This window comes from Belonocnema kinseyi, chromosome 6 (genome assembly GCF_010883055.1).
Source record: "Belonocnema kinseyi isolate 2016_QV_RU_SX_M_011 chromosome 6, B_treatae_v1, whole genome shotgun sequence".
In the NCBI taxonomy this organism is placed as follows: Eukaryota; Metazoa; Arthropoda; class Insecta; order Hymenoptera; family Cynipidae; genus Belonocnema; species Belonocnema kinseyi.
In genome coordinates this window covers 32,049,706-32,077,478 of record NC_046662.1, presented here as the reverse complement: position 1 = coordinate 32,077,478, position 27,773 = coordinate 32,049,706, and the positions used below count along the sequence as shown (strand labels likewise).

Sequence of the window (27,773 nt, the reverse complement as noted above, 5' to 3'; positions counted from 1 at the left end):
CTAATTGTATCTTTAATTTCTTTAACTAATCGTTTAAGTATCCTGTTTTCGCGTCTATAATCATTTCTACGTCTACTTATTTCCTCATTGCTAAGACCTGCGTTGTTGAAAGTTCTCTTGTACGTTTCTCTTTTTGCTTTTTGGGCAGCCTGAATTTCATCATTTCACCACGCATCGCCAGACATTCTTCCTAGAACTGCGGTACCACACACTTCGATCCTGCATTTAACAAGGATATCCCGTAACATTGTCCAGACGCCCTCTAAATCTTTGTTTTTTATACGGTCCTCCCATGTTGCCCTATCTATGCTTTTGATTATCTTATTTTGGAAATCTATTCGCACATCCGGTTTCTGTAGGTTCTCAATTTTGATTCGCGTTTGTTTTGCTTTCTTGGGTCTCTTTTTTCTCCAACCCCGACCTAAGTTAATTTTTGAGATCAGAAGGTAATGATCAGTATTGCATTCAGGACCCCTCATGACCCTTGTATCTTTGACTAACTCTCTAAGTCTCTCATCCGCAACAACAAAGTCAATTATACTGCGGCTTTTTTCTTTAGACCAGGTGTACATGTGGATCATTTTATGCCTAAACCAAGTATTTGTAATAAACAGACCGGTCTCTAAGCATATACCAACTAATTTATCTCCGTTATAGTTTGTTCTGGGATCCCCAAAATTACCTAATACTCTTTCTGTATCCTGATTTTGGATGCCCACTCAACCGTTCATGTCTCCTAGTAGAATCATTCTTTCCCCATGTTCGCAGATATTTATTGTGTCATTTAAAGTGTCCCGGAAGGCGTCTTTTACTGCTCTAGGATCACTATCAACCGGCGCGTAGCATGCTATAATAAATAGTCTTCTGATTCCTTCTTTCATTCTAGCCCACAGCAGTCTGGGAGACACGAAGCCATGGTCTCTGAGATGCTGCTTTGCTCTTTCACTCAAAATGAGACCTACTCCTTGTTTACCATGTGATTCACAGTCTACTCCCGACCATATTTCAAATCCGCCTTTTAACACGCCGTTTTTTATGTCTTTAGTTTCGCTTCCCTTTTTCTTTGTTTCGGGCACACATAAAATATCTAGTTTTTTCACGTCCATATTTTCACGCAATTCTTTTACCTTGAGATCATTTACTCCCCTAGCATTCCAAACACCCAGTCTCCATTCCTCGCCTGAAACATGACCTTTAAAATTTTCCGTGTGCATGCCTTTTGTCATTAAAAGTTCCAGTCCGTTCCGAGGCTATTTTGTAGTTTGTATTATTCAGTGTGCCATGCAAATTTACATCCCTACTCATCGCGAAAAACAAATTTCTGTTTTTATTATACAATTGTATTTACCTTATCTTTCATGTATGACACTTGCCACTGCAAGATTAGATATCTAAGATACCCTTAAACTTCCGGAGAAAATCTAGTGGAAATTTGTTCAAACGACCAGGCATCAATTTCTATGCAGACGGACACGACTTAGTTTGTACATCCCGGCTTTGGTGGTTTGAATGTTATATAGTAGGTTTTGACTAACCTAACATTTGGATATTACATCACGCCAAGTAATATTTTTATTCCAAGACTATTTAGTCGCTTAGAAATGGGAGAAAATAAAAAGTTAGGTAATTATTATTATAACTTACCTGCTTATTAACATCTGTTTCACTCAAATAACGACCGACAAAATGATATTAACAGGTGACTTAAAGTTTGTATACGACACTTCACGTTGCACGGGATGAGAAAAAACAGTGTCTAAATGATGCTTTTCACCTAGATTCTCCGAATGAACCTGTGTGGCTCAAATTTGTGGCAACTCTATTGAACACCGATTTCGGTGTACATTGGAGGATCGGCGATTTTCTGTGAATAACAAATTCGCACGTGCAGTCCACTTTCCAAGAAATTTGAACTATTACATTCTTATTTACGAGAGTATAAAGGAATCATCCAAATTTCCGATCTCTGGTTTTTAACGGATCAAGCTTCATCTCTTGCAGAGTCGAAAATCGTAAAAATTTTAAAGTGGACGCTCGGTCGGTTGAGGGTAGGTTCAAGTATTGCTTAATACACCTGGGCAAGGGGGCGATCGTCTATAGTGCAACGAAAATTTTTAATTTGTATACATTTGCTATATAAAAAGCTTTACGTATGGAGAGAAGGACAGTAAACAATATCTGAAAAAAGCTTTAAATAATACTTAAACAGGTCTCTAACCGAGAAACCAAAAAATGACCGGGAACTCTACGGGACAGGGAAAACCCGGGAAATAGCATTATATTTATTGTTTGTCGAAAATCTTAGAAACATTAGGAAAAAAGAAATTTTCAAATTTGATTCAACAGTTTTCTTAATAATAAATCTAATTTTTATATTTTTCAGCTATATCATCCACTTTTTACAATGCTTACATATTTTGCTTACAAACATTCCATTCTGAATTTTAATTTTAAAGCGTACATTTATTACTGTCAAAGAATTTTGACATTTAGCTTTAGATACGTGAAAAATAAAAATTATAAGCGTTTGAAATCGACAATTTCAGATTAAAAACCTTTATAGTTGATAAAATGCGACTATTAATTATAAAGATTTTAAGATTATATTATAAAATAAGGATTAACAGGTAGATAATTATTGATATTACAAACCGATTTGGAATAAAAAATTAGAGATCTTATTGAATTTGCAAAATTCTCAAAAAGGTTACTTTTTGACAAACTCGTATCTACGTGGTAGAGAGAGGTTGATTTTTGTCGTTGATGGTTAGAGCCCAAGAATCGTAGTGGGTATTTTCCAGGAGCCCAAGAATCATCGACTCTATTCCTGTTGTAAAATTCTCAAAAAGATTTTTTTTAGACAAGGACGTATCAAAGAGGTAGAGAGGGGTTGTTTGTAAAATGTGAAAAAATTATTTTTTCACAAATTTGTATTTACGTGTCAGAGAGGGGATGATTTTTGACGTTAAGGGTTAATGCTTAAAAATCGTAGCGTATACTTTCCAGAAGCCCAAAAATCAGAGGCTATATTTCCATTGAATAATTCTAGAAAATTTTTATTTTTACAAAGTTGTATCTATGTGGTAGAGAGGGGTTGATTTTTGACGTTAAGGTTTGAAGCCTAAAAATCGTAGCGTGTATTTTCCAGGAGCCCAAAAATCAGAGACTATTCAAGCTCTAAGATTTAATAAAAGTTATTTTTTGACAATTTCATATCTGCTTGTTACAAAGACGTCATTTTTTACTGTAAGGTTTAGAGTCCAAAAATCGAAGGGGGTATTTTCTGGGAGCCCGAAAAAAGCCCAAAAATATCCCGTTAATAAATTACTGAACATTTTCAATGTTTTAAAGGGGGTTAATTTTGTAAGGTAAGGGTTGGTTTGGGGTAATTTTTTTGCATACTTCAATAGCCCAAAAAAGGCTAAAATTCTGGTGTAATTGAATTTTTATTATTTAGTGATATAAAGAAATAGAGGTCCTGGGTTAATGTAAGCTGGTACCTCTACAAGAAAATTGATTTTTTTTATAAAAGTAAAGGAGCCCAAAAATTTTAATTGCAGCCCAAAAAAAGCACAAAAAAAGCCAAAAATTCTGAGCTATGAAAAATTCAAAAATTCGATTGTGGAGGTGCTAGCTTGATATACCTATTTTTAGCCAAATGCTCACGGATAAGAATGGCATTGTGCAACGTCGATGACATTTTTTTCGTGAAAAATCGAAACCACACACGAAGATAGATGTACACAATACGGCGTCACTTCACCAAATGTCAAGCTATCAAGCTGAAAATCTGACAGAACGTCAATGACAGTTCTACCAACACATCGATATTATAAACTTGTCTAACACAACAAAATTAAATTTTACATTAAAAAATGAATGAATAAAATACTAAATAATTACTATTTAGCGATGTACTAATGTTTAACGTTAAAAATGTTTCGTAAGTGTTTAGGTGTAACGTTATATCAATAAATATATAAAGCTGGATTGAAAAAGTGCACATATTGTGTTAGAAATAGATTATAAATAATATTTTTAGTACCTTAATATCTTCAGTTTTTTTGGCTTTATGATAACACTAATCACATTTGCTCTCTTTAGTTGTAAAACTGGTTGCGAAACGTTCATCAAAATCAGTTGACTAACATCTGGCTACTATTCTTCCTCACTTCAGTTTTTTTTATTTTCACAGCTTGAGATGCAGCCTAGTGAGAAAGAAGAACAAAAATATAATAGATTTGCAAAAATATGTTTAATTCTATAAATACTTAGGAACTACAAATTATTATTGTCTATCGACCGCCACATCATCGAATGCCTTAGAATGAATTTCACTCAATTTTAGACCTAAGGTTCCTTGTGAAGCAAAAACATCGTCTTCTAGTTTATCTAAGAAGACTGTCTGTAAAGTTATTTCCATTTTAATTTTCACTGTTTAGTTTTTTACATACATCTATTCTGAACTTTACATGACATTAATGTATCTAAAATCAGAACATATAACGTTAATCTGAGTCATTTCACAATAAAATATTGTAATAAGTTTATGAACAGTTCATACCTGTGGATCAATATATTTTTTTTATCATTTGCAAAAAACATTACAAAAATGAAGTTTTTTACAATTGAAAATTCTTTAAGGAATTTCAAAAGATTTCAAACAATACGTAGAACTTCAAATATTTCTAGGGATTTTAAAGAATATTGTCAGATTTCATGCAAACAACAGATTTTAAAAGGTTTTGTAATATTGTAATGAAATATTAAACAGTCCATTTCAAAGAATTGAAAATATTTTAAAATATTTTAAAGGATTTAAAGAGTGTTTGCAGAGTTTAAAACTGTACAAAGAAATCTTAAGGAAGTTTATCGAAAAGATTGAGGAAAATGCATGATGAATATTAAAAAATTAAAGTTGTGTACTAGAAATGTTTAAAAAATGGATTAATGTAGCCGCTGCGCATCTAAAAAGAAGGGTTTTAATTATTCACCCTACTTTCTCTCACTTCCACTCACTTTCGCTATTTCCCATCCAGAATTTATCCTAATTTCTCCTTCTTCCACACTCCCCATGTCCCCTCACTTTGCCTAAAGTCGCTTCCCTATTTTCCCCTCACATACACTTCGAGGATTAAGTGGGATAGACGGACAGACACACGACCGAAATTATAAGGGTTTCTGCCCAGTACAATCGAAACCTTACAGGAATTAAAAAAATTAAGTTTTTAATGCATATCTGTCGACTGAAAATATTTTAGATAAATTAATTAACGTAGTTGGGATATTATAAACTACTTTGTTCCAAATATTTACATGGAGAGGGGTAATCTATTGAAAAAGTGTGTCGCGTAATTTATGGATATTCCCTAATGTGTGGATATAAATAATGAGGTTCGCGAATTTATAGAGAGTCGATTAGTTGAGTCTTGTATTTTTAAATTCTCATCTATAATGAGAAGGTATTGGTTTGATGTAAAAAATGACTTTCGAGGATTCCATTACATGTCGACTTCTTGAGGCCCCCTGAGTAAGAAAAAATAGTCTGTAAACACAGTAAAATTAAAAGGAATTATCCGGCTGGATTTCCCTTTGGCACACGTCATAAGGGTACGAGAAGAAAGGACACGTTCGTTAGCCAGCTAGTTTGGACAAAATATCAAAAAGTTAGAGCATTTTAAAAAATTTTCAAAGGAATTTTTTTAAATATAAAGATCGCTTGTACGGCTATTCGTAGTACTCGAAAATTCTAACAATTTATTTTCATGACCTTTTTCGATAAAAAGAAAATTCTGAGAGTTATATCATTTTTTAAATAAAAAAAAGATGATTAAAATTTTAAGCCAAAAAACGCACGATAAGAAAAAACGAAAATAGAAGAAAAACGTTCATTTTAGGCCGCCCTATAAGATATATTATAAACAAAATTTTGAATTTTCTTGAAAAATCGAAAATTCAAGATTGCACAAAAACAATCTGTTACGGACAACTTTTTGATAGAACACGTAGTTTTCGTTTAATGCGTAAAAAGCCAAAATGAAAATGAAGAAATTAAATTTGTGGACAAAAGACACAAGATATTGAAAAATTTCGATCCCCAATGGAGTGAAGATGGAGTAGGATCTTTTTTTCAAGAAATAATTTTAAATTAAGAACAGTTGCTCTTGTAAAAAAGACATAAAATTTGTTCATCAATAATTTTTTTAAATACGCGTAGTTTTGGTTTTAAGCTTAAAAAATAAAATAAAAAGTGAATAAATTAAATTTTTGGACGAAATGTATGGCAAAATGAAACATACAAACGCGACTCATCTAAAAAAGAGCTGAAAATTTGTTAGTAATAGTTTTCATATAGGACGAGTTGATCTTCTATAAATCGTGAAAAAATAAGATTAAGAAATTTAAGTTTTGGAAAAAATATACGAGAGACAAAAAAAATTGAAGAAAAAATTTGTTTAAACAAAATGATCTGCAACTTTTGTTATAAACTCTTGTTACATATTAAATTTTTGAGAAAACGACAAAAGCTACAACACAATTTTTTTAAACAAAATTTACAACATTTGGCGCCTAAATTATATCCTCAAACTTGCTTCAAACTACTTTACGCTAGGTTGCGCATTTTTTTTAAATCGTAAACAATAACATTAAAAGTAAACATATAAACTTTATGAAAAATTGACATAAGATGCAGTAAAATGTTTGATAACAAATTTTTCTGAATAAATTGCGCCCTTTTTATAATCATAAAAACAACTTAATGACAACGGGTATGTTTCAATACCAATGTATATTATGAATTTTAATAACAAAAATTGATTGAAATGATGGGGAGACCACTTTACAGTAGGTATTGGATATTAACCCTACAGAAGACAATTCCTAATCAAAAGTACAGATATGACTGAAATAATTCGTTATAATTTTATTGAATCAGCACGTATCATGTATTTATTATTAATTACATGAAATTAATTCTTTAATGCTCATTGGTATTTCTATGAAATGATTATCTATTGATTTGTCTTCTGTATTGGCTGTCTTCCCTACACTTTTTAGGGTAGGAGAGAATAAAAATATATGCAAATACCGGGCGCGAAGTGCGAGATAAATATATTATCAAGCGCGAATCGCGAGAACCAATAGTCGTGCGCTTCAGGCGCACCGAAACCTGTCAGCCGCGTGCGCAGTGCGTGGTGGGCATGTATCTGCGCAGGGAGCAAATTTTGTGAATTTGAATTGGTGTAAAACTTAATATTAAATTTATTAAATTAATTTAACCAGTTTGATGATGAATAACTTTGAGGAATTTGTGAAGAACTTACTGGAAAAAAACATAAAGCAAAATTTTTATTAAATAATGATATTTTCCCTTTTTTGAATTATAACGTTATTTCTTTGATAGAATTTCTTCAGTTTGAAAATATACTTTTTATTGAAATGAGGTACTGGCTACAATTTATGAAATAATTGACTGATCTTATTATTTTAAACTAAGAACATTAATTCTTTTAAGTTAATTAATACTTACATTCCATTTATTATATTAGAGAAAACTGAACTAATAAATATTAGTAGAAAATGATAAATGTGATTTGTGAAAAAATATTTATATTCCGAAATTCAATTGTGGAAAAGTATGACTAATTTCAGAGAAAAAACATGTTAATATATTCAGGGCTTAATTTAGTAAGGATATTGAAGTGAGAAACGTGAAAAACAGTGAAGATTGATAAATGAAGGTGATATTGTGCAATAATGCAATAATGTGAAATTAGTCAATAGACGAGTTCCGTCTTCAAAATGAAAAAAAAAACATGAATTTTGTACACGTTTAATCTATTTCACCTTAAATTATTTACCTTACCTAGAACCATTAATCGCATAAGTTATTCGATTTGCCTGATAATATAATTTTTATTACAAGAGAAGAATTTCAAATAAATATTTATTTGTTCAAATTTATTTAGCACTGGAATCCAAGCTAAAATTGGATTCGCATATTTAAGAATACGAAAGTGCTAAACATTCTTAATTTTTTTGACAAGTTATAAATAAAATATTATTAATATTTTTCATGTAAATAAAAAATTTCAAATGTGTCGAAAAATAATTCAGTAAATTTTTAGGTCAATTTTTTTAATATACAGAATTTTACCAAATTTTATGACAAATTGAAAAAAACATTTGAATTGTTTATATTCTGCTTTCATTTTTGAGACTAGTAAGAGTTTTTCAACTTAATAATGTTCAATTATTGATTATTTTATATTTACGGATATTCCTACATCGAATATTTTCGGTTTTAGTAATTTTCAAGTGACGAGAATTCTTTTCCTGGATTTTGCAGTATGCTCATTTTTTTAATTCTTCTGAAATCTTCCATAACCTTTTGAACTTTATTTTAAAGCTCAATGATTTGATAGAAAATTAAACTATTTGCTTGTAAATTAACTTCTATGTTAAGAATTAATATTTTCAGTTAAAAATAAAACTATTTATAAAAGAATTCAACTGTTAAAAAAATTCAATTACTTGCTTGAAGGTTTCACAACTTTGTTAAAAATTAATATTAAAATTATTGTTTCGTACTAAAAATTTACCCATTTCAGTAATGGTTGAAATTTAATTGTTTTTGATAGAAAAATCAAGAATTTGCTTAAGAGTTTATGTAGTTTGTTGAAAATTCGCCGCTTAACATAAAAGTCAAATAAAAAATGCAACAATTCGTTCGAAAATTATCTTTTGGTTTCACAATTAAACAATCATGTTAGAAATTTTTTTATATTGTTTCAAATTCGTATTTCAGCTTTTCAGTTCGAAAATGAATCTGTTTTGTATAAAATTCATCTTTTTGTTTGACTATTCAAATAATTTGTTACGAATTCGTATTTTTTTTTTTTGAGTTCAGTTGGCTTACAAATTCGTCATTTTGGGTTGCATTGAACTGTTTTGCAAGTGCATTGTTCTTTGTTGAAAATAATTTTTACATTCTCATCAGAGAAGGTATCATATTTGTGCAAAATCCCCCCCCCCCAGTTTTAGTCAAATGTCCACGTTTTGAGACCCCCTGAATCCGAAAAATAGGTTTTTACGAATGTGTCTGTTTGTCCGTCTCCCTGTATGTATTTATGGCTGTATGTCAGCACGATAACTTTTAAAAAACTCATTCTATTATATTGGCCTGTGGTACACTCTTTTTAGTGTCCTAAAATAAAGGTCAAGTTCGTTAGCCAGGCATGTTGGATGAAAATAGAGAGAGTAATAAGTCTAACCGATCGGAATCAACACGAGACGAAAATTTTTGCTGTTGAGAAACCTCGCCACTACGATAAACGATATTTGCAATTAGTAAACTCGATGAAAACAGCCAGAACGTAATAAAAAGTTGGGTGTCTAACGTCCTGAAAAATAACCCCTTTTGTTCCCCCGACTAATGCTGGTGGTAAGAAACCTTGCACGGAAACCGAAAATCCACCCCTAATTAATAAGTTCCCAAAATTCTAGGAAATGTCCAATTCAGTTCAAGGGTAATAGATTTACGATCATTTAATAGCCTAGAAAATGAATAACAAGCATCTTCCTGATTAAAGTGGTGGCAAAACATTTTAGTTGAATACAAAAAACCACCCCTAATGAAATCCAACTTTTTAAAATTCGGAAAAATGACGAAAACAGCCAAAGGGTATAAAAAGTTGGATGTTTAATGTCCTGAAAAATCTCCCCTTTTATTCCTTCGACTAATGCTGGTGGCAAGAAACCTCGCTCGGAAAGCGATAACCCACCCTAAATTAAGAACTTCCCAAAATTGTAGGCAATTTCCAATTCAGTTCAAAGGTAATACATTTCCAAGGATTTTGGGAACTTAATCATTAGGGGTGGATTTTCGGTTTCCGAGCGAGGTTTATTGCAACCAGCATTAGTCAAGGAACAAAAGGGGTAATTTTTCAGGACATTAAACACCTTACTTTTCATTACTTTTTGCCTGTTTTTGTCGATTTACCGAATTTTCAAAAATTGGATTTCATTAGGGGTGGTTTTTTGGTATCCGATTGAGATGTTCTGCCGCTACTATAATTAGAGGGATCCTTTTGATTAATTAATTAAATTTGAACTGAATTGGACATTCCCTAGAATTTTGGGAACTTATTAATTAGGGGTGGCTTCTCGGATTCCGAGCGAGGTTTCGTGTCACCAGCATTAGTCGAAGGAATAAAAGGGGGAATTTTTCAGAAAGTTGAACATCCAATTTTTTATCACCCTTTGGCTGTTTTTTTCAATTTCCCGATTTTTAAAAAAATTGCAGTTCATTAGGGGTGGCTTTTTGGTATCCGACCGAGATGTTCTGCCACTACCATAATTGAAGGGATGCTTTTGGTTAATTTTTCAAGCTGTAAATGATCGTATATTTTCTAATTTTGAACTGAGTTAGACATTTTCTACAATGTTTGGAACTAAATAGTTACGAGTGGCTTTTCGGTTTCCGAAGGAGGTTTCTTGCCACCATTATTAGTCAAGGGAATAAAAGGGGTAATTTTTCAGGACGTCAAAAATCAAACTTTTTATTGCCCTTTGGCTGCTTTTATAAATTTTCCGAATTAAAAAAAATTGGATTTCATCAGGGGTGGTTTTTTGGTATCCGAAAGAGATGTTCTGCCACTACTATAATTATAGGGATGCTTTTGATTAAGTTTCTAAGCTATTAAATGAACGTATATGTATTAATATCGAACTGAATTCTACATTTTCTATAATTTTTGTAACTAATTAGTCAGGGGTGCGTTTTCGGTTTCCGAGCGAGGTTTCTTACCACCAGCATTATTCGGAAGAATAAAATTGGTAATTTTTCCGGATGCTAATCAACGAACTTTTGATTAACCTTTGGCTATTTATGTCGATTTTCCGAATTTAAAAAAATTGGAGTTCATTAGGGGTGGCTTTTTCGAATCCGACCGAGATGTTCTGCCACTACCATAATTGAAGGGATGCTTTTGGTTAATTTTTCAAGCTAAAAATGATCGTATATTTTCTAATTTTGAACTGAGTTAGACATTTTCTACAATGTTTGGAACTAAATAGTTACGAGTGGCTTTTCGGTTTCCGAAGGAGGTTTCTTGCCACCATTATTAGTCAAAGGAATAAAAGGGGTAATTTTTCAGGACGTCAAAAATCAAACTTTTTATTGCCCTTTGGCTGCTTTTCTAAATTTTCCGAATTAAAAAAAATTGGATTTCATTAGGGGTGGTTTTTTGGTATCCGAAAGAGATGTTCTGCCACTACCTTAATTATAGGGATGCTTTTGGTTAAGTTTCTAATCTATTAAATGATCGTATATGTATTAATATCGAACTGAATTTTACATTTTCTACAATTTTTGTAACTAATTAATTAGGGGTGCGTTTTCTGTTTCCGAGCGAGGTATCTTACCACCAGAATTAGTCGGGAGAACAAAATGGGATATTTTTCCGGATGTTAAACATCTAACCCTTTATTACCCTTTGGCTGTTTTTCTCGATTTTCCGAATTTTCAAAAATTGGATTTCCTTAAGGGTGGTTTTTTGGTATAGGACCGAGACGTTCTGCCACTACCATAATTAGGGGGATGTTTGTTAATTATTTTCTAGGCTACCAAATGATCTTAAATGTATTACCCTTGAACCGAATTGGACATTTCCCAGAATTTTGGGACCTTATTGATAAGGGGTGGGTTTTTGGTTTTCGAGCAAGGTTTCTTACTACTAGAATGCGTCGGGGGAACAAAAGGGGTAATTTTTCAGGACATTAAACACACAACTTTTTATTAATTTCTGGCTGATTTTGTCGATTTTACTAATTTGAAATATCGTTTATCATAGGGGTGGTTTTCAGGTTTTGCAGCGAGGTTTCTTAACACTGTAGTCGACTTTCCTATCGCATCTACAGAAATCACGTTGCGAGTTCTTAGTCACCCTCCGAATGGAAAATTTGGCAATATTTTTGCATGGAATGATGTAAAATTTTTAAGATGACCTCGAGTGCAAAGCGCGAGATACATGATGAGAATCTGTTCGTTAAAGCCAGAGGAGCTTTAACAAAAGAAAATTCTCAATCACCAAATTATATGATCGAGCGCAAAGCGCGATAAACAACAGTCGCGCGCCCTAGGCGCGCTCAAACTTGCGATCACAGCGCGCGATGAGAATATGCCCGCCAGGCGGGCAGATTTTTTAAACTGAAAATATGGTGATTCTATTTGTGATTAAAACAAATAAAGAATATTATAAAATTATATTATAAAAAAGAATTTATAATTTAAAATAAAAAATTTTTTCATTGAAATATCAGCTATTATATTTTTTATTGAAAGTTTATACTTTTAGATAAAAAATTAATTTTACTGGTTGAAAGTTAAACTTCAAAATTCATTTTTTTTGTTTAAAGATTTATTTATTCTAGTTTAAGATTCATCTCTTTGGTTGAAAGTTGAACTACTTTCTTAACATTTTTTTTTGGTAGCGAATGAATATTGTAACTGATAAGTAAACCATTTGGTTGAAAATTACATTTTTGGATTGTTTTTCTTGAAAATTTTAATGTTTTCTGGAAAATTAGTTCTTTAGAAATTATAGTTCGACAATTTGGTAGAAAATTCAACTATTTGACAGAAAACTCAAATGTTCGGTAGAATATTATTTTTTAAACACAATTTTTTAACTATTCTATTTAAGGTCCAAAATTTATCTTTTTTAGTTAAAAATAAATTTTACTATTTGGTACAATTAAATTTGTTGAAAGTTCATCAATTTGATAGAAAAATCAAATATTTGGTAAAAAATTTAATCATATTTATGGACATTTAACTCTTGTAGAAAATACAAGTTTTTCGTTAAGGATTTAACTATTCAGTGAAAAGTTCGTAATTTTTAGTTGAATGCAACTATTTCTAATTTAAAATTATTATAATTTTAGTTTAAATATCAAGTAATACATTTTTTATTTTAAATTTACATTTTCCGGTTAAAAATTGAATTATTAATTGAAATTTCAACTTCTTTCTTCAAATCAAGTTTTTTGCTTGAAAATTCATAATTGAGATACCGATCATTTTATTCGGTGCGAGCGCAAATGAACCTTAAAAGGATAAAAAAAGCATTGAAATTTGCAAAAAAAATTTGCAATGCATCTTTAAACCCCCATAATGATTGTTAAGTAATGCTTTTTTTATTTTATTAAAACTCCTTAATTTTTCTAAAGATGGGCTAGAGGTAACTGAGAAAAAGAATGCAAAATCTCTGAAATGTTAAAATACATTTTTATTTTCGTATGTGTTTTATTGTATTTCCTTTATTTTAAGAAATTTCCATTTCAAATTACGAAAAGAATAAAGTAAATATATGGACAGTGTATTATGCAGGTTGTCTAAATTAATTATAAAAGACATGTTCATTCTACAAAATCTATTGAGAATATTCTAATATGACAAATAAAGCTCGTTCATTATTTTACATATAAATAAAAAAACTTTAGCCGACATAGCTGATGCAGCAGGATTCATTTTTGGAAAGATAGAGGTTACAGGAAAGTCAATTTATCTAATTCAATTGGTCAAATTGTTTATTGATTTCAATAAAATCACTATTGCAATTCAGACGTTTGAAGTATTTTTACTTTTGTTGGTATTTAGACTTCTGGGCTTGCTGTGTTAACCATGCTCTCGTATTGCAGTAGCAAGGTACAATTATTGACAATTGAACTCGGTTGCTGTTAGTTTGAGCAAAGGTCAATTTACGTTAAAACAATTGGTGGCCTTTTGAGCATCATTCAGAAGAGCGAGTTCGCGCTCCTCTTCTTGTATCCGCTGCTGCTTCTGTCTGGTCCGCTGTCGAGCGTTTAGATGCCTTCTTGGCAACTACCAAAAATCAAAAGAGAGATCCGGAGTATAATATTGAGTAAGAACCATGAAGCCCCTTATAACCGGACTAACCCACTACTAGCTCGCATGGTTATTGGAAGTTCGTGAAACCCTCAACTCCGGCCGCAACCTCGCCCAGTAGTCTCAGTTACGCCCAACCTCCAGTCGCTGATCAGGTTTGAGTTCGCCAGTATTCAGTGAACTCCCCCAGGATCTCGATTAACAATGTTCCAGCTCACAAGGTACAGGGATGACACCGAATAATAGCGCTAACAGCCAACTTTCACCTCGGAAAAGGAAGCCAACTAACCACGCCGGAGTTCGGAGATACCCCCCCCCCCCCCCCCCCCCCCCCCCCCCCCGCCCCCACCTGATCCAGGAGATAGAACAAAAAGAGTACTTGAATAAGTTCCTTCGAATTACCTTGGCCCGCAAGAGAATGGCGGTGAAGAATTAAGCCACTTCGTTCTTTCTTCGTCAAATTGCTTTAAATGTATAGATATTGGTATATGCTAATATTATGCTGAGGGCGAGGAAATAACGTAAGCGTTATTTTATCTTTCTGAATGTCGTCCAGACACTATTCTGCTGGCAGGCGGTCGTGCAAACGAACTCGAAGAAAAAGTTTTTGACTAAAAGAAAGAAAAAGGGGGGTGTGGATGAGGGAGCCCCAACCATCGCCCCCTCTTGTGGGATCCAATGCACGGGAGTGGGCGGCTGGCACGTCGAAGTCGCCTAGTCGCGCGCTCACGGTTAATGATCTCCATGAAGAATAATCGGACTGGAAGAAGTTGTTGTGCGCTACCCGTCTAGGCATTGTTACATAATCTGAGAGAAATTTTACATGACTGGAATTTAAAGTGACGTTAATTATGTGTAGGAAAAAGGGCGCAAGCGGGAAAAAACCACAAAGATTAGTTAATTTATTCTAAAGAAGGAAAGATGAGAAAAGAAGAAGGGAAGGAAGTAGGGGTATAGGGACGAAAAAAATAAAGTTTCTAGTAGGTCGGGAGTGGCAGGCCACTTCGACCTGGGTGACTTACTTTATAAGAAAGTCTTTTAGGGTGAAAAGGTGATGATGATGCAGATTCGTAGAATTTAGTAGCGATTTCTTTTATATACTCTGAAATGTATGGTAGTTGAAACTCTCTCTGAAGGACAAAATTCTTAGTATATCTGGGGGTTTTTGTGATACGTCTGAGAAATTTATTTTGTATGATTTGAATGTGATTGATATTACTTTTTGATGCACCTTTCCATATTGTACATGCATAAGTTATGATTGGTCGGATAAAAGTTTTGTAGATTAGGAGTCTTTATTCGGGTTTTAGACTCGAGTGTCTATTAATAATGGGATTTAAGCGCGAGAGAACTCCGAGAGCTTTCTCTTTAGTTTCATGGATATGCTGCTTACAATTAAGACGTTTATGAAGTTTCTATTGGTTCATTAAACATTTTGGGTGGATCAATTTTAACTGGTCTTCTGACTGACAAAAGAATTAATTCTGACTTTGTTACGTTTATTTTTATTCTCCATAGTTTAGCCCAAGCCTCGATGACTTCAAAAGCTTTGTTAAGTAGTTTTAAAATTGTTGGAACCGACCAGGATGAAGTGAATAACGCGGTCCTAGAATACTGCCTTGGGGCACACCCGCTCCGATGAGTTTGTCTTTTAAGAGTGTCTTGCCTATTTTGGCTGAAAATTTTCCGTTAGAAAGATAAGAGTTTATAAAGAGGATGAGCCCTCTTGGGAAATTTTAATTTATTAGTTTTTTGATCAGTCCTACATACCAGACACTGGCAAAAGCTTTTTCTACATCGTGGAAAACAGCTCCAGTATGTTTTCTTCGATTGAAATATAGGCTAATGGCTTCGGTTAGCTTGAGCATTATGTCCTGCGTAGAGTGATAAGAGCAAGGAGTTTTAGGCAAGAGATGGGAACCTTTTTGAGGACTAGATTTGTAATTGAATAGGGGCCGGGACCTTTTTTATTCCTAGTAGTTTTTATTTGTTTGTTTAGTTCTTTATGGGTTATTTTCGTGAATTTATCAGTGCTTGGGATTTTGAGAAATTTAAAAACAATTTTTTCACATTCCGCAATGCGCTGAGGATCAGATGGCTTGTCATGCGCTAGGAGATTTGCATTATCGATAGGAGAGAACGCGAACATTTGGTCTGGATTTTTGAGAGGGGGAATATCAGTTCGCGGCTTTGATAGGGCTTTAGTCATACGATATATAGAGTTATCCTTGATTTGAGGTTTACCGACTTCTTTATTCCAAGTTTTGCATCTGTGCTCTTGAACTTTAATTGCAATAGTTTTCCGAAGGTGGTTGATGACGTTTTTAAGGATACAGCTTTTAGTTTTTTTATGCGTTCGGCAGAGTTTATTGCGAGTGTGGATAAGGTCTTCAATCTTGGGGCTGAGAGGTAGATCGTATTTGTTAATGGTAGTCTGAGGGACTGAAGTATGAATGGAAGTTTTTATAATAGAGGTAAGATTAGCTATGGCTTCATCGATGTGGTGAGCGTTTGTTATCGAAGGTTCAAAATTAACAAGTGTTTCTATGGTCAAGTTAAATGTTTGCCTAGTAGCTTTTGCAAAATTATAGCGAGGCGTAACTGGAGCTTTTTCGCAGTTTGTAAAAAAGGCTTAGAAGAACTGGTCGATGATCTGAGTCAAATTAATTAATGGTGCAAATGTCATGAGTATAGAAGTTATTTTTGGTATTTGCAAAGTCTATAAGGTCAGATTTATGTTTGGTGTTGTGAGGGTAAAAAGTATGCGAATCTGGTGCTGAAACTGAGAGATTTTTATCATTGATAAATTCGAATAATTTTTTACCAATTTTTGTTAGTTCTGCTAGTCCAAGCTAAGTGCTTGGAATTTAGATCCCCTGCCGCTATTACTGAGGGTGCAAGCTTAAATATTTTTCTGTAATCATTTTTTGTAAATTTGCGGGAGAGAGTCTGGTAGAGCGAAACGACGGCGTACGGTTTCCCGTGAATTTTTATTTGTACAGCCGTAGCTTCAAGGGCTTCAAGTTTGGGAATTATCAGTTCGTGGTGCTCAATATTTTCTTGGATTAAGATCGCATAATTTCGTATTATTTTTATAATTTGTAGCCGCGAACTAGATTGATATTTATGGTTTCGCGAAGTAAAGTTTCATTTAGCAAGCAAATTTTTATTTTTTATTTTTTAGAGGTATGTGGCTAATTCGTTCCTCTTTTTAAGGATGCCTTGAGCATTCCAACAAATTATTTTTAGAGTATTGTTATTGCAGATAACCATTTTTGATAGCAAGTGAAAGTATATTACTTATAATCTCGGTGGTTGAATTTATAACTTCGGTAACATTTATTTTTCCTCCCATAATATCAGTGGTTAAGGTTGTTGCTCTTTTTAATAAATTTATAAGATTTAATTTCATATCCTGAGAGGGAGTATTTTTGCTGGGAACAATAGTTGGCGTAGTTTTAATTCGTGGGCCTAGAGTTTTCTTTGCGATAGGTGGCTTAGCGCGTGTGCTACTAATTCTCCTTGTTTTAGATGTTTGTACAGTTTGAGGTTTGGTTGCAGTGTTCGGTGCTACTGAGGTAGTACCAGCGCGGACGCGGGAGAAGGATCGGTCGCCTGAACGCACTGTGTCGGCCTCACTAGGCACCGGTGAACTATCAGTAGTAGTCAGCCGAGATTAGTCAGCCCCACCGCTACTCGCGAGGTTTGATTTATACGGTCACAGAGTAGGGTCGCGAACCTTATTTATTATTTAATAAACATCTAAATGTTATATGTCGATAGAATTTAAATATGTACATTTATAGTTGAGGGAGGTTGTGAAGAAAAGAAAAATAATATCATTGCTCGCGGACGACACCTGTCATATTGTTATCGGTGGCAGTATTTCGAAGCTCCTTGGTTTTCATCTTTTCTAGATTTTTGAAATTTTTACGACATTTATTTTCATTTTAAGCGCATTTTTCAACGCATGTCTGAGCCTGAGTGAAATATGATTTTGCATCTTTTTAAATTCGAGAATTAGTTTTCTACAGCACTTTTCAGCAGTCTTTAGACAAAAAATAATATTTTTTCATATAGGTGTAAATACTATTTTCAAGTATAAAATAAGCATGTATAGAAATATTAAAATATTAAATTTATTGCTAATGATATTACACTACCAGTCAAAATTTTGGGTTTACTTAGAAAAATCGTTCTTTTTTTGTATTTATCGCTTTAATTATACCGGAGCTAAAAAAATATTTCTTTAAAAGGTTGATTTTTTTCGAAATTCCGTTTAAAATAAGCCCAAGGTGAAGCCAATTTGTCTAGTTTTTAAGTAGATGTTGCAAAAATAGTGTAAATTTCATTATTTTTAAAATTTTTTAATAACTTACGAAATAGTCAACGTTTTTCAATATTCTTGGGCTCATTTTAAAGCTTTTTTTTTACCGTATCACAACAGCTTACGAGCAGTAATCGTAAAAAATGTTTTTTCGAATTGCAATAACTTGAATTTGTAACAAAATAGTTGGAAAAATTGAAATATTATTTTTAGTAACAAAGATATTTTTGTAAAATATATGAAATATATAATCATGAATTTTCTATGTAATTTCCGCGAAATATATATTTATTTAACATTCATTCTGATTTGCCTACAGATGAGATGTTTTCAAATTTATCCTACTTTTTTATTACAACTTCACAGTTCTTGCAATTCAAAAAGACTTTTTAACGATTCATGCTCGTAAGCTATTGTGATACGTTGAGAAAAGAGCTTCAAAATGAGCCCAAGGACATTGAAAAACGTTGACTATTTCGGAAGTTATTGCAAATTTAAGAAAACATTTAAATTTACACTATTTTGCAATATATACTTAAAAACTAGACAAATAGGCTTCAACCCAGATAACAATTACTACTTATCGACTTTGTGATATTCAATCTGAAACTGGTTTCTATTGCGTTTAGGTTTAACAATATATTAATATTCAAGTTTTTCTGAAAAAACATCTACTCTCAACGCTCCATTGGGAATCGAACCACAGAACTTCCGATTGCCGGTCGGGTGCTTTCCCATTAATCTATACGAGAAAAATAAAGAAGAATCCTTTTTTATAAATACACGCTATCTTAAGACAAGTGCTGCCTTTTATTATACGAGTAACTTCAAAGGGAAATTTTTTTTGGAAAAAATTACTATGCACGGGAGAAATTGGTTTCAATAGGTTAAAGGGTATATGAAATAAAGCAACAATAATCGAGAAAAATCGAAAAAACGGATTTTTTTTAATTCCAGAAAAATTATTCGGAAAGAGCTTAAAAAATGTTAAGAATTTTGGAAAATATTTTTCTCTATAGTTGCAGCGTTTTAGACTTTTACCGGGAATATAAATAGCCCAATTCGCATTTATATATGTAGCTAATCGTTCTCAGTTTTTAAAATATTATTCTTAAAAATAATTTCCATCTATTTCCGAGTGAAAAGTAAAGTGTTTTAGGAAAGTGAAAAAACTGCGTAGATCTGCCCCTAACTTAGACCTCCTGAATTTTGTCATAAAAATAATACCAGGGGTTAAGTTTTAGTTCCGGGAAGAATAAAGGAGGCTCAAGAAGGATATAAAAACAGCACGAGTTTCGTCATCAGTATAAATTATATTTTGAGCCAGAAGTGGATAGGCTAGAAGGAATCCAGGGTGCATGCCGGGAAAACCGACCCTCCATCGACTGATGCGATTAGACTCTATCTTCTTCTTATTTTTTTTATATTTATCTTTCGCTCAACAAAGTAACAAAGTTTCCACCATAATAGATATTCTTACTTCACTCCCTTTTCGAGCGGCATAATACGGGAAAAGTACACGCTTCTCTGAACATTATTGTGATATAGTTAGAGACTTACATGTTATTTATAACAGCGCATTTACTAATAATAATCGATACACAGAATATTTTTAAAAAGCATTCTCCATGGCAGGTTCAATAGGGGCCGTGTATAAATTGGGTTAAGTCTTCTGGCATGAAATAGTGCCACCCCTCATTTTAAGTCAAACAATTTTTTGTTTAGATTTAATTTCGGAATGATTAAAATAAAACACAAAACATACAAACATAATATTTTACCAGGCTTCAAACCCCTTTTGGTTTCGGTTGATTTTTCGTTCGTCTTACATTTTTTCAAAGGAGTGAAAGTGAGGGGAAGTGATGGAAGGGATTTGTGAGGGTGGGGAGCGAGCTGAAGGGAAGTAAAGTGATGTGGTGCGGTTAAGATGAAGTGAGGGAAGGGGGAAAAAGTGATTGAAGGGGAAGTAGTAGGAAGTGTAAAAAGGGTACGGTAAGTAAGGGAGGGGTTGGAATAGGACATGACGGAGTGGGGGAAGGTGGAAGCGAGGGAAGTACATGGAGGGGAAAGTGCCTTAGATTCTGTTTTCAAATTTTTTGCGAGTAAAAAAAAAATATGTGTCTTACAGAAAAACAGTCTAGAGAAAGTTTGTAGACGTTCCACTATTTTATTCGAAAATACGCATCCTAGCTTAAAGTGGCGGTTCTATGATAATTTTTAGATTTAATTTAGGTAAAAAATTTTGTTAAAAAACATATTATTGTAGCTGGTGTCGTTTTTCCAAAAATGCAATTCTTTATTCTTAGTACTAATTTTACGACTATATGAAAATCTGTTTTTTCCATATAAAAATGATAAATAACAAATCTGCAGATCGTTTTAGGGGGAACAACTTTTATATATTAATTCTTTTTCGTACCTTGTGTCATTTTCAAGAAATAATCCAGAATAAATTTGTAGCTTTTTTGGATCAACAATTCTTTTTTTCGCAAATTGTGTCGTTTGTCCACAAATTAAATTTTTTTATTTTTGATGTCGTTTTTTTTTGGGTGCACAATATTTTTAAATTCTTTTCTTTTTGTATTTTGCATATTTCGACCGTAAAATGGAACATTTAATTTTTTATTATTTTCTGTACGACCAAAATAGGTTCCTATTACAATATTGTTGCTATGACAGTATTATCCTAAAGCTTTCAAAAAGGAACGTTTTTCTTTGATTGACTTTTTCATATCATGCGTTTCTCGATAAATTTTCGAAATATTTGAAATCTTTAAAAAGAATTTTGAACTTTCTCAAGGAACATATGCAAATTATATTGATTTAATCTTGAAAACAAACAAACTCAACATTTAATAAAGATGAATATCTCAAAATAATTTTTCAAATTTGAACCTTACGTTAAATTTTTTTATGAAACAATGCCCTGGAAAAATGGAAATTTTAGAGAATGTTATTTTACAGTTTTAATTTTCTCATTATAAGAAGGCTAATTGAGTCCGACACATACAAAAGGTATTGTTTTTAATGTAAATTATGTAAGGATACCAAGATTGAATTTATAAATAGTTCTAGTTTTCCTATTCAGTAGCTTGTTAAGTTTTGTAAATACGTCATGATTGTGAAAGCGATGTGGCCTATTTCCATTTTTCATATAGTAATGTTTTGATCAAAAAAATACCAATTAAAGTCTTACATTTTTTTCTATAGAATGTATAACTTATTTATTGAGAACTAAGTTCCAAATTCATGGAACGCAAAACTTGTTTGACAATATTAACGCGTTTAGAATGAAATAAAAAATTAAGTAAGAATGAAAACGTATGCAAAAATAGGGATTTTACCAAAAAGATTAAATTTTTCATTATTTGTAGGTAAAAAGGAATTTTCATCTAAAATGGGGAACCTTTGAATAAGAAAATTATATTTTCCAACCGGTAGAATTATTAAACAAAAAAATGCATAATTTTTTTACAATAAAAGCGAATTTTTTTAGGACAGTGCATTAATATTTTCGACATAGTTTAATTTTCAACTAACAAATCAATTTTTAACTAAATTCAACAACTTTCAGTTGAATTTTTAACTTTTTACATTTATCTTTTTGGAAGAAAATTAATTTCTTCATTTGAAATTTTTACTACTGCGATGATTTTTTAAAAACTAATCCTTTTGTTTTAGAATGGAAATTAAGATATCTACCAGACCATGTAGCTTTTTTAAGCCAATTGGTAAATAACTTACCTTTAGTTTTTTTTTATAATTCGTAAATGAAGGTAATCTATTGAATTATTATTTTAAAGTTCAAATGTAAATTTTATGGAATTTTCAATACTTTTAAAAAGTATTTATGAAATTGACAATAGCTTTATGTTTGTTTGATGTTTCTACGTCTTCTACAACGAAATTTGAAACTATAGAAGACAATGGCGAATTAAATTTTTATTTTGCATTCGTTTTTCTTCGAGGCTGTCTGATGCTAGATCTAATGAAATATTATCAAACATTGAAACAATGTCCAATGAAACTAAAAAAGGAATTGAAGAAACTTTAATTTTATTTAAACTATCCTTTAAATCTCAGCTATTTTCAACACATGATTCTGTGTTACCTGAAACTGGTTTTGAAACATTAGAAATATACTTGGTTAAGTTATAAGTAGGAAATCCAATTGTGGACACAATTATTATCCATTTCAAATTTTGTTTATGCACTTATGAAAGAGAATAAGCTTTAGCTACAGTACTATTATGTGTTTTTCATTTTTATGCCGCTTGTTCATTTATTAATCTTTTTTCTCCCATCGAATAGCGATAACGTAAGGTTTTTTTTTGTGAAAATTGCAATCGTGTAGTTTTGCAGAAAACGAGGAAAATTTGGTTTAGGAAATTAGGTTTCGAATCTATTTTCTCGTTCGGTGAAGCTCTCTCGCAGTATTTGAATTTTAAAGCAACAATTTCGTGTTTAATTTAATCTCCTGACGAAAGAGACAATACCACAATTTGCAAAATAAAAGCGAATTTTTGTGTCGAGGTGAACTTTCATGGGATATTCGCAGCGTTTTTGCTACAAAGAAGCGTTGAAACTTATACAGAGCATCATATTGTAAAAAATGTTGCCGTTTTATCACTTAATTTATTGGTTTTTATGTATTTCATTCAAAACCAGAGATTTATAATTTCATAGAATATTTTTGGAATTACTCTCGAATAAAAACGTTACATTCAATAATGTTGATATTTAGTCTCTAAAAGAGAAACAATTATTTAAAGCTATTGACACAATGTTCATTTTCAGCAAAAAATCTTTAGAAAATACTTTTGAGATTTTAATCCTAATCACGATTTTATCAGCAATAGTGATGCAATTTTTCATATCTAATCAATTTTCTTAAATGGAAGTTTTGAAAAAGTATGAAAATTCCAAACTATTAGTTCAGTATTTTATCCCACAAAATTCTCACTAAATACTGAGGCGAAATAAAAAAAGTGATTAAAAAAGACAAAACTCAAATTAGGTACCTCCAAATCCTGACCAATTCAATCGTTTTTTAAAAATTTGTTTACTGAAAATGTACAAATTAGGCTAGTGTGCCTGTTCAGATTAGAAAATAATGTTTTTCCTCTTTATAAAATTATTTACCCCTCGAAACACTTTGGAATTTTTCTATGAAATTTCCTTAATCAGACATAAAAATGGTTAACGTGTTGAATAAATCCATTGATGTGTGGATAAACCGACCCTCAAAAATTTGTCATAAAATAGAGTATTGGAAAATGGTTACTGAGGGGCAACCCTCGAGTATCTTCAAAGCATCAGTATTTTGATTGAGGAAGTACAAATAAGTATTATTTTTCTGATAAAGAATATTTTCCTTATATTCAAATATTTTTGTTTCCAATTTAAAATTGGAATTTTTTTAACAAACAGGATTGAATTGAAGGTATGACGTTTTCGACTGATGAAAGAAAAGTTAATGAAACTTCAATTTTTTATTACAAACAATAAAAAAAATCGTTTTCAAATTTTTGGTTTAGATAAAGAATATTAAAGTATTATATCACAAGAAAAATACAATGTATGTAATTTAATGTTTCAGAAATCCCAAGAAGAAGCAGAAGTATCACCAATCATCAGGCTTTCTCCATCAATATTGACTGTGGCCAACGTGGTAGCAGAATTTTTTCGTCACTTCCGATGGAAATCGGTAGCAATTATAGGTTCAGGTGAGAATTAATACAACTATCGTCAACCGGGATAATTATGGATAAGGTTGCCTCATGAAATAATTTCTTTTCTGATTTTTTAAAACCTTAACTTAGAGATTTATTTATTTTTTTAAACAAATAAATTTGTTTGAATGCTTGATTTAAACTAATTTTTATTAAATGCAAATGACTTTTTTGAATAAAATAAAATTAGATTTAATTATTAATTAATAAGCTGAACAAAAAATATATTCAAAATAAAGACACATTTGTTTGACCCTATTGCAAATAAACAATACGTTAGTTCGAATATTGAATTTCAGCGTGCGAAACTGCGTTATTCCGTTATTGTATACAGCGTTATATGTCGTAGTATTCACTGAGAAAACTATATCGTAATTATCGCATTATAATAGCGAAAAATCGTGATATCGTACATTGCCAGTTTTTACATTATATACGGCATAAATTTTGCAACATATACCGTAAGAATTTAAGTTTATTGCGCTATGACATTGTATTTCTTCTTTTGTTATCTCATGAGGGTTCTAGTAGTCAGCAAGCGATCACAGAAAAAATTGAAGGTAAAGTTTACATCGATTCCAGGTGAAAGATTCACCGAAACAAAAATTAACCTTGTCAAATAAACTTTACATAAATCGAAGATAATTTCCGATGTTTGAGCTTGTCTGGATAATCTTTCATCTTATACTCGCTTTATTTTTATTTGAGGTGTAGCGACAATTACGACGCCAGCGCTATCCAGCGTCGTTTAACTTCATGAAATTTGAGAGAAATTGGGGATCCCATCTGTCAGTTACATTTTGCGCTTTTGCTAAATTGTATTAAATAAGTTCTAGTCCGTATACAATAATGTGATTTATTTCGGAGGAAATATATGTCAGTGAGAACAAATTTTTTGTGTGTTTTCTGTTGTTGATTCTACACGTTTTACCGAAATTTGCGAACTTCAGCGCGACGCAGTCGACGAGTTCAGAATTATTTTCCTAACCTCAGTGAAACTTTCGCAGAAATATGTGTAATCATTAACCGGTACGAGTTGATTTTAAGTTATCATATTGCGCTTTCTTGCAATATAGAGGTTTTGCGATATCATTGTGCGATATCTTTTTCTCCGTCTTAAGTTAGTTTAGTATAGGTTTGCGTATAACCCATTAAGTCGGGTATACTGCAAAAATATTGCATGCATGTATGGGTGTATGTGTATATGCATAAAAGCGTAGGTGTGTGTTTAACTTGTGACGCTACGAATAATTGTTTTTTTGTTTCCTTTCTTCTCGATTTTCTTCGACTGTCGCTGAGACTATCGTCAACTGGATTAGAAATTTGATACCGCTGTTTACTTAAACTCTACAATCAATATTTTTTAATTCTTCTGAAATGTTTTATAATTTCTTGATAATTATTGACCACATTCTTCAACAAGTCGACAAATTTTTAAGCGACTAATTCTTTCGGTGCAAACTCTCGCAAATATGTCAATCTTCAAACGTTTATAAAAAAACTTCTGAAACATCTCACATTTCTTTGAAACTCACTCGAATCTTTCTCAAAATATGGTCAAAATTCTATAAAATGAAAAGACGTTCTTAGCAATTTTTTAGATACTTTTGCGACATAGCTAAAATGTTCAAAAGTCTTTCTTAATTTTTTAAAAGAAACTTACGAAAATAATATTTATATCATCTTAAAAACAAGAAAGATTTTTGTCGGTAAGGTAAGTAATATTTCGTGCAAGTTTAGTATACACAATTTGGTAGGGATGAATTTGACTTCAAATCATTAAGGATTTAATCATACATCTTTTATTCCAGAAAAAACAAAATTTAAGAATCACATGTCACCATGATAACCAATTTCCTGCATTGTATAAGATGACATAGTTCAACTTATACGAATGAAAATTCTAAAAAATTGAAAAGTCGAATTTTCGCTTAATAAAACCTTCACCGTGACCTCTGCATATTTTTTTACAAGCTAGCAAAAATAGGGGTTTATTTTTTCACCATAAGAATGAAATTTCTGATATAAGGTTTTAGACAAATTTTGGTCTCAATGAGATTTTACTGTATGCCTTAAGAATATTTGTTATAAAATCTTCAGAAAGTTTCATGGCAAAAAAATAATTTATAAAGTTAAAGAGTAGAGAAACTTCGATCCATGTATGTCCCAGTTGACCGTATCATAAAAAACCCATTTCTCAAAAATTAAATTGATTTCCATGCTCGACATTATTTATTGATAGTCAAAATGAGTGATGAGAAGCAATATAAACATTAAGTGCATCATATTAGAATTTCATCGATAGTTAAGATATGGACTACTTCTATTCTAGATCCACTCCCGTGTAGAAATTTTGCCTTGACCCTGATCGGGCCCAGATCTGGCCAAATCGGGCCCTGATCGGGATACCAGGTCGTGGCCTGATGGCTGATGAAACACACGGCCCGCCCGGAGCCAGATATGGCCGCCTGATCGGTGCCGGATCTGGTCCCGATAAGTTATTCATTGAGGATTCATTTTTTAATTAAATCTCTTTTTTATTACTTCTAATATCAAAGTAAATACAGCTTCAATAAATAACTTCTGTAGTCAAAATAAGAAATTAAACTTATAAAAAAAATTTAATTGTTAATTTGGCGGCTTTCTTTTCTATATCCGCCCCAATCTTTGGCATTAGCAATAACCGTGCTAATATGAGACAACACTTCTTCTTCTGTTACATTAAACTTGGAGCAAGCAACATCTAAAAATAAGTCAAATAAATATTATTTCAAACAAAAAATTAATATAATTTTTAGTTTAATAACGTTCATGTACATACATTTAATTAATAACAATAAAACATTCATACCTAGCAAGCATGTGCAAAGATAGAATTCTTTGGAAACCTCTTTTGCTCATAGATAAATCGAGACTACCCATCTGTAAATGAAAATAATATTTCAAATAAGTATGATTTCTCATTAAAATATGTGAAAAATAAAAAAATTGCTTATACAATGAGATTCTCACAAAACGGTGACAACATTCTTCATTCTTTTGAAGTTTTTGATTAAGATTTTGAAAATCTTGAAGACTGTTTAACGGATATGTGACAGCGTACTAAATTTTGAGGTTAAAATTCGAATCGAACATTCCCAAACATCCTTGCTCATACTAGAAATCTACAACTTCCAATATTATTGATTTCTTGCATTGAATTTCAAAATAATAAATTAATATTCAATCTGTAATAATCTTCCAAATAGAATTAAATTTTGAGGTTAAGTTTTAGTGAATATGATCTACTTACTTTCATTTGCAGCTCGTACGTATTGTATATTGGATAGAGCACTGATGACAACACACGAGATTTTGACACTTGATGACACAAACACAACACATTCGTAGTACATATACACATGTGTAAAAGGTGATTTCACCAAAGTGACACTAGGTGGCGGTGCAATACATACCCTGATCGAGTTCGGATCAGGGCCGTTGGAGTTAGCCCTATCGAGCCCTGAACAGGTTATACCGACCGGGACCCGATAGGTAATCGGGAAAATATATGGCGATTTCCCCACGGGCTTCTGTTGGTATCCTAAATTCGAAATTAGGGGCTTGAGTGCTAGTAATTATGTTTACATTAATCAAATCCTCTCTTCTATTTATTTTAATATACGAGGGTAGTTCAATAAGTCCTTAGAATGACCAACAAATGCCGCGCGAATCGCTCCAAATCATCTGTTTTCAGTCAGCACCACTCCCGACTAGATATATGGTGCAGTCACAGTCCACATCTTCTGAGTTTACGTGTTTT

General features: G+C 32.1%; 1 protein-coding gene across 1 annotated transcript in view; it reads left to right on the top strand.

Moving 5' to 3' along the window:
- LOC117175321 (retinal guanylyl cyclase 2) overlaps positions 1-27,773 on the top strand; it is a 444,267-nt gene that overhangs the window by 278,820 nt on the left and 137,674 nt on the right. Inside the window, exon 3 of the mRNA XM_033365029.1 lies at positions 23,839-23,965. Within this exon, the coding sequence (XP_033220920.1) occupies positions 23,839-23,965 (127 nt within the window). The remainder of the gene's footprint in view (positions 1-23,838; positions 23,966-27,773) is intronic.